General features: G+C 30.2%; 1 protein-coding gene across 4 annotated transcripts; it reads right to left on the bottom strand.

Annotated features, from left to right (window-relative positions):
• Nucleotides 1-2,107: 2,107 nt before the first annotated feature.
• LOC117169701 lies at nt 2,108-9,543 on the bottom strand. Of its 4 annotated transcripts, none has more exons than XM_033356192.1 (5): nt 9,052-9,543; nt 8,685-8,813; nt 6,139-6,337; nt 3,951-4,162; nt 2,108-3,845 (listed from the first exon to the last, which is right to left on the bottom strand). In XM_033356192.1, the coding sequence occupies exons 1-5, from the start codon at nt 9,391-9,393 to the stop codon at nt 2,268-2,270; spliced, it is 2,460 nt and encodes an 819-aa protein (XP_033212083.1). In that variant the 5' UTR covers nt 9,394-9,543; the 3' UTR covers nt 2,108-2,267. The 4 variants fall into 4 exon arrangements, with proteins under 4 accessions (XP_033212083.1, XP_033212086.1, XP_033212087.1 ...); XM_033356195.1 differs by lacking the exon at nt 8,685-8,813 and adding an exon at nt 6,564-6,678 and having other exon boundaries at nt 9,436-9,541; XM_033356196.1 differs by lacking the exon at nt 9,052-9,543 and adding an exon at nt 6,564-6,678 and having other exon boundaries at nt 8,685-8,786.
• Between the last annotated feature and the right edge of the window lie 1,746 nt (nt 9,544-11,289).

Below are 11,289 nucleotides of genomic sequence, written 5' to 3'. Positions count from 1 at the left end.
CCCCTTTCTTGTTTTTTTTTTCTCTTGTATTTTTAATTTGAAGTCGCGGAATCTTTCTGAGACAAAAGATGTGGGATTTAAAAAAAATTAGGCAATAGGTATTTTCTCTATTTGCATTTTCTTTTAATTTTGTGCTTTACTGAAATTTTTTTCTTTAGACCTTTACAAAATATGACATAATAAAATAATGTATCATTTTCTTTCTGATTCTGATTGCCTTTATCGTCTTCTTTCGTTTTCCGAAAATATTAGGTCGATTTTATCCAAAAAAATCCACCCTTATATTATTTGCTATTTGTTTTTTTTTTATTTCACATTTTGTACATCTGAAAAAGGGACACAAAAAATGCTTCTTGCATTTTTTTATATGTTGCATCGTTTAAAATCAAAAATATGTTTTTGAAACAAATTCTCTTGTCCTCAAAAGTAGTTTAGCCCACATGAAGCGGATTGAAATGAGATACGATAAATACTATCAGATTGACAAAGAAAGGAATAAATATCTCAATTAAGGGCATGTGACACTTACCCGATTCTTACTTTACCGAAATTTTTTCCTGGATCATACCAATTCCACGCAAAATGAGATATCGAACGAAAAGTTTGGTAAAAATAAAGAAAAGGGACTAAGCAACGTTTATGTACTAATAAGTCTTGACAAATAGAAAAAAAAATCATTTTTGGAATTTTTTGTCTGTGACAGTTTAATAGTACATAAAGGTTCCTTAGTCATTTTTCTTAATTTTCTCAAACTTTCAGCTCAATATCACATTTCGTATAGAATTTCATGATCAAATAAAAATGTCGGTTAAGTAGGAATGGGATATCTTCCCCGTGGGTACCGGAACGTCCTGAAGACGTCCTTAGAATGTACCTCTATGTCATATGATTTGACGTCTTTAAGACATCCTATGCATCTTTTCATATCTTAAAAAGGTCCTCAGGACGTCCTTAAGACGTCCGCCGAAAGACGTATATAGGACACTTTTTTTATTTCCCAACTTATTTTCACACGAAACGCCACACCCAGTTCAAAATTTCGTAGAATAAATAAGCACTAAGAAAGGTGGGTCTGGTCCTAAATTTTTATTATTATCAAGTTTTGTTTGTAAATATTTTTATTCAGCTTTTTTAAAAATTATAACAATTTAGGATCAGACACACCTTTCTTAGTGCTTCTTTTGTTATACCAAATTTTAAACTTAGTGTGGCGCTTAGTTTAAAAATAAGTTAGGAAATAAAGTGTCGGTAAGGTAGGCATCTGTTTACATGAGCTACTCATCGCATGGACATAAAACAATTGGCAAATGTTTGAAACAAAGATCAGTCTTTCTAACCAGCTTTATGGTTAATTATAAAAAATATACCTTTCAGTGAGTAAGTGAACAAAACATTATTTAAACAAAAATAAATTGATTAAACAGTTGTTCATTATTTTGAAAATTCTTGAAAACATTTTACTTGCCAAACAGCAATAATTTATGTCACAAACGGTAAAAAAAAAAACAAATATGTGTCAATTTTCGGAAAAATGGTCAATATCTGTTGTTTTTTTGGCATCGTTGGGGCTCCACAAGAGGGGTGGCTTCAAAATTTAAAGTAATTTAGTGGAAATGATTCGTTGAAGACTCCCCAATAAATTCCTAATATTTCCCGCAAGCTTGTTTAGATCCAGAAACCTGAATCCCATTTTTCTAGGAACTAAAATTTCCCCATGTTAATCTTATGGGATTTCCAGAACCCTCGCGGCACGTTTTAATGTTAACTGAATTGGTTCAAACTTGCACTGTGATTTAAAAATAACAAAAATAAAAAAGACGAGAAAAAAAGAAAGGGATTTTTTGGACGCATTTTTTTTCTTTTTATTAATATTTGTTTTAAAATTTGAATGGAGACGTTTAAGATTGTATTTTGAAAGTTAATCGTTAGATTCTTGGTTTTATTTTTATTTTCCAAGAATTTCATAGTAGCCAATAAAATTTTTTTCTTTTGAAATGCGTGTAAAATAGATTTTCGAAAACTTAAGTGGAAAGGAAGGCATTTATGATTTCTGTCTACAATTTCTTAGAGACGAATATTTTGGAAAAGAGAGCGCTTTATCGTGGTACACTTGAAAAATATCCGCAATTTATCACACTATTTATACAGAATATTTAATAAGCAGTGAAATCTGGTAACATAATATTGTAACCTAATTGTATAATAGTATATACAATAAATAATCTAATATCACAAATCAGAGAAGATGAGTTTTGATCAATGAAAATCTAATTTTGTTCTGTGTCACTTGGTACAATCGGACCCTGCGCATTGACAATAGCGCTCGCAATAATTACCACATCATCTAATACAGCAGTCAAGTCCGGACTAAGCAAAGCATGTTTCGAAATGAACCTAAATTCCCTTAGTCTTTTCATTACCTTTTCAACGTACTCCAATAATGTTTTTAGACACGTTATCCATTCCAGTCTGTGAATTTCTTCTCCTAATCTTATAAGCTGACAATTTGCCGCATTAAATAGGTGTCCACTTCCAGGATAACGCCTGTCCGTCAACGCCAAAGCTTTTTTCGTAAAACTAAACCGGGAAAGATATCCCGAATTGTCCAGAACAAATTTGTCGGACAAGGAACCTTCATATTTGTTCGACACGCAGCTAATTAAACCCATCTTAGTGTACGAAATTAAATATTTTACAGAGTCACAATGTTTTCCTGCAGTCGCTAACAGTTGCTTCGGTTTGGCATCCATTGATTTCTTTACCTCGATTTCCAAACAATCGATAATGAATTTTATATTTTCAAACTGACTGTCGAAAGAAAAGGGAATTTCAGACTCGGTGTCAACTTGGGGCCAGGGGACTTTTTTTAAACAATTAGCTATCAATGGGACAGATTGAAGAAACCTTTTCCTTGCCTTTTCAGTTGAAATTCCAAAATTGTCACCCAATCGCTCGAAGGATTGATTTTCTCGAATTTTCAATAGAACTAGCAGAGTACGACTGTAGGGAAGTTTCGTATCTCGAAATACATTCGCCATGAAGCGTTTGAACATTGTAGGAGGTAAGCCAGTGTATCTGAGAGGATAGGTCTTTACGAGTTTCTTAGTCAAATCTAAATTGCAACTTGCAATTAATACATCATGTTTTTTTGTTCTCTTTCCTGATCCTTCCTGCGCTTCTCGCAACAATTTAAGCACTTCTGAAGATCGTTCTTGGTAAAGTGATCGATTAATATCTTCACTGAGATATTTTACTTCAATCGATGTAGCTATACTTCTTTGGTCTGGCTTCGAGGATTGAATATTGCCCTGAATATTATCGCGATTGTTGGACATTGATGTTTCTAATTGTTGACCCACTTCCTTGCTAAGTTCTGTGAGTAAATAGGAACGCAGTTCACTGTGTTCAGGAACATCATCTCGAAGAACTACAACTTCATTTTCACTGATTTTTGTTTCTTCGGAACGTTGAGTTTCGACTGCTTCTGAAAAATATGTATCTTCTTCAACGATTTGCATCTGCTCGTATTTGAATTCAGTATTAATTTGAGTTGAAACGTTTTCTTCTGTCTCTGGTTCCAGTTTTACATAATCCGAAATGCCCGGTTCAATTTTTATTAAAACTGGTTGAGAATTTTCTTTTTGAATTGATTGCATATCATCTAGAGGTTCTGATTTTACTTCGAAGGACTCTGTGCTTGAACTCTGTTCGCATAAGAGTTGTGTTAATTTCAAAGTATCTTCTGATACAGCCTCGATGTCGACGGTCAATGATTTATCGTTTTCTTGATTAGCTTGGCTCTCCGAATTTTGTGTTGTGTATGGAAGGTGAATGGATTTTAAAAGCTAGAAATATATAGAAGTTAAATTAATATAATTACTATTAGAGTATTTAAATTAGTTGCAAATATTGTTAAGAAATCTTAAAATTTGTGTGTGTTGTTTACTTACATCCAAATGATCTGTGCAGCAAAATACTTCAGAATTTTCATGAAACACTATATTCTTTTCTTTTCCCACAAGAACTTCTGCAAACTTTTTCCGAATTTCCATCCCCTTTGGCAATTGGAGGTATAATTTATTCGGATTTTCGAGTGAATTTTGGTTACAGTTGGGCACAAAACAGTACTTTACGTATTTATTTTTTTTCGCTTCAGATTCATCTGAAAGTGAACATTTTTACCGTAAGTGAATCTGCTATAGACTTTGTCACTATTTATAAAAAATTGTATACTGGTCGGTCAATAAACAGGGTGGCCACTGACCTGGAAAACAAGGAATTAGTCTGAAATTTTTAGCACCGGGAAAAAGCTAGGAAATAGTCGATAAATTTTTTGAAATCGGGACTTTTTAGATTTGTTTTATTTTTGTAATAAATAGTCTCAATTTTCGAAAAAAATTTGTTTGAAATTGTGCTGAGTGTATTTAGGGATACTTAAAAGGTTTCGCAAATAAATGATTAAACCAATTTTTCGAGAAAAACTAACTTGAAGCTCGAGAGTGACTTAGATTCACGTTATATATATTTTGCATTTAAATATCAAATTTACCCACGCCTGGTCATTTTAGAAAAATAAGAGTATAATAATACCAAATAGAAAACTTGCATCACAAAAACATGATTATCTTCTAAACTACGATCAACAAAATGGGCCATTTCCTTGCAGAATGTTACAGAATTTTTTTTTAATTGAAGAGTTTACTATTGTATTTTTGTTTCGGAATTCACCTCTTTTGGTCGAAAATTCAACTGTTTTGTTAAACATGCGTCTCTTTGAAAAGAGAATTTATCCTTTTGGATTGAAAATGTACCTTTTTGTGGGAAAGTCGTATTTTTTGGTTAAAAGTAAAGTCTTTTTGATTGAAAAGTCTACTATTACATTTTTAGACCCGAAGCCATCTCTTTTGGTTAGAAATTTAATTAATTCCCAGAAAATTAAACTATTTTGCTAAAAAGTAATCTTTTTGTATTAAAAAAATCTCCTTATGTTTAAAATTCTAATATTTGCTTGAAAATTGAATTATGTTGTAGAAAATTCAATTTGCTAAAAACTCCTCTATTTTAGTCAAAAATTCAACTGTTTTATAGAAATTTTCTATTTTTGGATATATAATCCTTTCTTTTGGATTAAAAATTCATCTTCTTCGAGGCAAATACATATTTAATGTTTGCAAGGTAATTATTTTTCATTAAAGAGTACTATTATATTTTTGGTCAAAAATTAATCTCTTTGAACTACAAAATTATACTATTTGGTTAAAAATTGAATTACTTTGTTAAAAATGTGTTTTCTTGAAAAGTCATATTTTTGGTTGAAAGTTAATTATTTTTATTTAAGAAGTCTCCTGTCATATTTTGGGTTTATAATTAATCTCCTTTTTGGTGAAAATTCTACTATTTGGTGAAAAATTCAATTATCTTGTTAAAAAGTCATCTTTTTGTTCAAAAATTTAACTGTATTGTTGAATATTCCTATTTTTAGATAGAAACTTCGTCCCTTTAGATTCAAAGTTCATCTTTCATGATTGAAAGTTAATTCTTTTTAATTTTAAACTCTTTTTGGATATAAAATTCATCGTTTCATAAAAATGAATCTTTTTGGTTGAAAGTTCGTCTTTCTTCTAAGCAAGGTTAAAAATGCAACTCAGTTCTGAAAGTTTTGCCTTTTTGGATAGGAAATTAAACTATTTGATTGAAAATTCAACTATTTTTGATTAAATTTTAAATATTTTGTTTGGAAATTCGAGCATTTGGTTGGAGATTTATTTTTGTAGTTTGAAAATTTAAATATTAGGTTGAAAAATCAAATTTTGTTGAAAAATCTTTTCGTACTTAATAGTTCAACTATTTGGTTGAAAATTCATCTGTCTTGGATAAAAATTAAATTTTTTGTTGATAATTCATCTTTTCGGGTTTAAAAGCCGAATATTGTTTAAAAATTAGAATTTTGCCAGAAAACTCAACACTTTTGTTCAAAGTTCGTCTTTTTATCTTGAATAACAGATAATAACTACTGAAACTGACTTTTTAAATTAAAACTTCTGTCTGTGAAATTACTTTCAAAAGTAATAAAACTGTTTCTATCATTGCTTTGTAATTGGGGTTACAAGTGTATAAAAATAAACATTAGAGTCATACCTTCGGACGAAATAAGTATTTCCTCGGTCTTTATTTCCTGGATATTATTCGAATCTGGCGTTTGAATGATGGGCCTTTTTAATAATGATCTGAAAGACTTTGAGTTTGGGTCTCTTTTAACTGGCAAAACTCCCTCTCTTAGTCTTATTCTTTTTCCGAGCAATTTTACATCCATCCAATTTTCTACATCTCTCGGCAGCTGATAAATAATAAGAGTTAAGAAAAAGTTATTTGTAAGAATTATAATTATTACTTTATAAGTCTATATCATGTAGGATAAACACGAATATAATATACAACATAAAAATCCTTGTTTTGTGTTGGTATACGTTTATCATATTAAAATTGATATGATAATCGAGAACTATTTTGAAAATTTTCTATTTCCTAGATAATGCTAATATTTTTCTATAATACTCAAGTACATTGAAGTGATGTTCGCAGCAAAAAATTGCAGAATTTTCATGATGTACGGTTTGTTTCCCGATTATGCCAACTGCTGAGGTCCATTTTCTTCGTATTTCTTTGCCACTTGGCAATCTGACAAATATTTTCATCCTTAAATTCCCGAGAATTTAAGTACAGGTCATATAACCGAGAATATGACAGAATTCACAAAAATTAAAAAATTTATGTTCTTTAACAATTTTTTATACAAAAAATTAATTTTCAAACAAAAAATATGACTGTTCAACAAAAAAATAATTTTCCACGACACTGATTCATTTTTACGCAAAAAAAGGAAATTTCAAACTTAAAAACAATTTTGTTACAAAAAAAAAAACAACGCGAATTTTTAACTAAAAAATATCAATCTTATAAAATGGAAAAGTTTCATTTTCTGTTAAAAAATGAATTCTAAAAAAAAAAAAGAAGTATTTCCCAATCAACAGTTAAATTTTCAACCAGGCATAAGTTTTTAATAAAAAAATTCACAACATAGTTTAACTTTGACCCAAGTAGTTGAATTTTCAATTAAAAACCATTAATTTATAACAAGATAATTAAACTTTTAACCAACGAGATAACTTTTCAACTTAAAATATAAATCTTTAAGAAAAAAGTGATTTCTTAACAAAGCGATTCAACTAAATGTTTTAAACAAATTATTTGAATTATCAAGCAAAGAAGAACGATTTTTAACCAAAATGTTGCATTGCCATACAAAAGATGAAATTTCTTCTATAAAAAATGAAGTTTTAAATCAAACTGATAAATTTTCAAAAAAATAAATGAATTTTCTGTTGAAAAAGATTTTAGTCGAGTTTTCACGATCAAACTATTGTTGAATTATCGACAAAGTAGTTGCATTTTTATCAAAAAATATTAAATTTAGCTTAAAGCAGAATTTTTTATTTTAAAAAAAGTTGATTTTTCATCCAAAAAAGATTCCAGTTAACTCAGTAACATCAAAAATTAAATTTTTGTAACAAAAAATAAGTTTATGCGAAAAAAATTGAATTTTCAATCCAAAAAGACGAATTTTTTCAACCAAAAAGGATGAATTTTTAACAAAATAGTTAAATTCTCTGTAAATAATTGCACTTTTATCCAAAAAAGATCAATTTTGTACTAAAACAGATGAATTTGTCATAAAAAACACATTTTTTTACGAGTGGGACTTTCATCCAGAAACTATTTCGGTTCTTTTTTTCCACACCAAAATATAAATCTTAAACAAAAAGTAAATTTTCTACGAAATAGTTAAGTTTTCAAGAAAGTTCTCAAATAAAAAAGAGAAACTTTAAAAAAAAAGAGTTGAATGTTCAACCGAAAAGTTAACGAAAAAATGTAACTTTCTATTAATTAAAATAAATTCTGAGATTCTTATAAATTCTCAGAGAATTTATTTCTCGGTTATATTCTCATTCTTGTTACCGTTTTCAAAGTAATATAACCAGCTCAGAACTCTGGTTAGACTACTGCTAAGGTTGGTCTAAGGTCATTTGGGTTTAAATTTGTTTAAACTCAATACACTTTATTGATGATTTAACTATTAAATATTAGTGCAATTCAATTTAAAAAAATAATCATCTGCAACAAGTGTAGACTAGATTTTGTAATTAACATTCGGCAATTGGATTGTTACATATAAAAAAAAATTCCCTAGTAACATTAAGAGAATACCAAAAAAATAATGTAAATACGGAAAGGAAGTTTAAACGAAAATAAGTTTGAATACTTTTCTATAATGTTTAAAAAGTATACTTTTTGAATTTTTGCGGTAAAATGTGATTAGTTGGGCGGATTAGGTATTTTCACTTCAACTAACATCTAACTTCACTTCGTTGAATGCTGAGGGGAGAACAAAGGACCAAATGCATGAGACAAAACTTTATTTTTGTAATATCTTCGTAATGAATAATAATTATTATTATTTTATTAAATATATTTTTTAACAATAAAAACTATTTTCAGATAAACTTATATAGAAATGATTAGTTGTTACAACGATATTAGCAAAATAAGGCGAAAATGGACCGAAACCGTGCATTTGGTCCGCTAGTGATTGAATGTATAAGCAGTAAGCATAACAATTTTTAGACCTTTTCTATTATTGCTAGTGAATTCTCTGATGAGCTCAATTTTCGTTTTCTCGGAACAAAGCCTTCCCTAAATCGCATTCGCTTTCCCAGCCTGACCACGTCTTCCCAATTTTCAACGTCTTCGCTAAACTGTCATAAGAAAAAACATTTGAAATTTCACAGATTTGACCAAAATTGTCAAACGAATATTAATAAAATTCCTACAGACTCAACTAAAATAATATTAAAAATTATTAGCGGAGATGTACTTGACATAACCTATATATGTTTGTTGCTAAGATATTGTACACGGATAGCAACATTTATTGAACAGGTTTGCTAAAAAAATGATTTCAGTATTATTATGCGTTATATTATACAAACTTACTAGAAAATGATCTTCACAACAATATACGCCAGAGTTTGGATGAAACTTAGTATCTTTACCGGTTCTTCCAACGGCTTCGGCCCATTTCCTCCTCACTTCGGTGCCCATAGGCAACCTTATAAATATTTTTTGTGGATCATCGATGCTATTGCACTTGCAATCAGGTACAAAACATTTTTTTTTATAAGGGTTCGGCATTATTATTATACTTGTTAAACATAAAGCGAAAGAAAACCGACTACTGTGCGTTGATTGCAAACCTTCCGAACATATGATTGACAACAAATTTGAGGTTATGTTTGGAAACAACTCATACTGACGCACTTGAATTATATTATTCATTACTATGTTTTTTTAGGGTTTATATTTTAAGCAAATTTGTACTTTTTTAGTTAGATTTGGCTGGATTGTGTTGCTGCTTGTCAACAATTATTTTCAGTAAACAAATATCTGTTAGAAATTGTAAATTGAATTTTCGTCAGCTGCCTGCTAAATAATTCGTTACTTCAATGCATCATTATTCTGATTGGTTCGGCGGTTTTTCGGACGTGACGTTTCAAAGGCAGAGAGTTTTTGAACCGGGATTTCGATATTTTTCTTAAACATTTTTTTCTCAACAATGAAGTATTCAAAAAAAAATTTTGAATGTAATACAATTTTCAGAATATTATGAAGTATTCAAAAATGATATTACTTCAAATTCATGCAGCGGCCTCATTTTCGCAAAATGTTTAGATTTAAAAAGATAAAGCTCTCTAGTATGAACGTTTAAGGGCATGTGATATTTAGAAAATAGTCGATTTTACCAGTTTTGGGTTCCCCCGGCTTTTTTCTAGAATAATAAATATTTTGTCTTAAAAATTTGGGAAATGATAGCGAACATGCTAACAGACGTCCCCGCACACTTTTTTTGTAGGTTAATTCAAAAAAATTTTAATTTAGCAAAATGTGATTAATTTGCATAGCCCTTAGGAATTAGTATCGATTTTTTTAGTGTTAGATTCCCCCAGCTTTTTTCCTAGGATAAGATATATTTTGCCTTCAAAATCTGTGAAATGATAGCGAATATGCTAACGAACGTCCCTACACACTTTTTTTGTGTTTTTTTTTCAAAAAATTTTTTATACTGCTAACAACGTGCGTGTATATTTCGAGGTTATGTGTGTTACAATTCACCCGAACGTTACTTCCAAAGTACACAATATTTTTGGCCGAAAACTTTGGACTTACAAATAAACATAGTAAGTAATCTCCCGGAACTAACCTTGTTTGCAGGCAATCAAAAAAGTTTATTTCACAAATAATTTCCAGGTTATCGGAAGGGCAGAGATGAAAAACGACGTAAGTCCAGAAATAATGCATAGGAATACAATTTTTATTTAGCACAACAAATTTTTTTGTTATTATCCCTCAAAAAAGAGTCTGGGGACGTTCGTTATGATATTTTAAAGCACTTCCGAATTCAGTTTTTAAAAATTTTCATTTTTGTGGAAAAAAAGCCGGGGAAACTGTAAGTATCGCATGCCCTCCCTGGCGGACCGAAGGAACCGAATGGAGCCTCTACAAAGTACCTGTAAAGACCCCATTGGGTCCCCATCCGGTTCCTTTTTAAAAAACTCGAAAAATCAGCAAAATCAACTTTTAAATTGTTGAAATTCGGATTTTACGTTATAATTCCCTATAGAAGGCCACGGAATAATCGCAATAGTTTTTTTTACAACGGTAAAAAGTTTAAAAAAATATAAGACGTATAACGCCTGTTGACGGCTACTTACAGGCGATGCGTTTGCAGTGTAGGAGTCAACAGGCGTTATACGTCTTATATTTTTTTTAACTTTTTACCGTTGTAAAATAAACTATTGCTATTATTCAGTGAGCTTCTATAGGGAATTTTAACGTAGAATCCGAATTTTAACAATTTAAAAGTTGATTTTGCTGTTTTTTCGAGTTTTTTAAAAAGGAACCGAATGGGGACCCATGGGGGTCTTTACAGGTACTTTGTAGAGGCTCCACTCGGTTCCTTCGGTCCGCCAGGGCTTAATGCAAGGAAGCGAGACATTTTCAAAAAGTGCACATTTAACCAGATTTTTTGAAAAATTAGTCTATTTCATGGTAATCCAGGATCTATTATAGTTAAATTATTAGGCCTAATCCATTTAAAATCAGGCAACTTCTATATTTAGTCGCAGAATCTCTCGGAGACGAAAGATGTTGTTTTTAGAACAAATTAGGCAATAC

The sequence above is a fragment of the Belonocnema kinseyi genome, chromosome 3 (genome assembly GCF_010883055.1).
Source record: "Belonocnema kinseyi isolate 2016_QV_RU_SX_M_011 chromosome 3, B_treatae_v1, whole genome shotgun sequence".
Taxonomy (NCBI): Eukaryota; Metazoa; Arthropoda; class Insecta; order Hymenoptera; family Cynipidae; genus Belonocnema; species Belonocnema kinseyi.
Note: the sequence above shows the minus strand (reverse complement) of the source record. Positions and strands in the feature narration are given on the sequence as shown.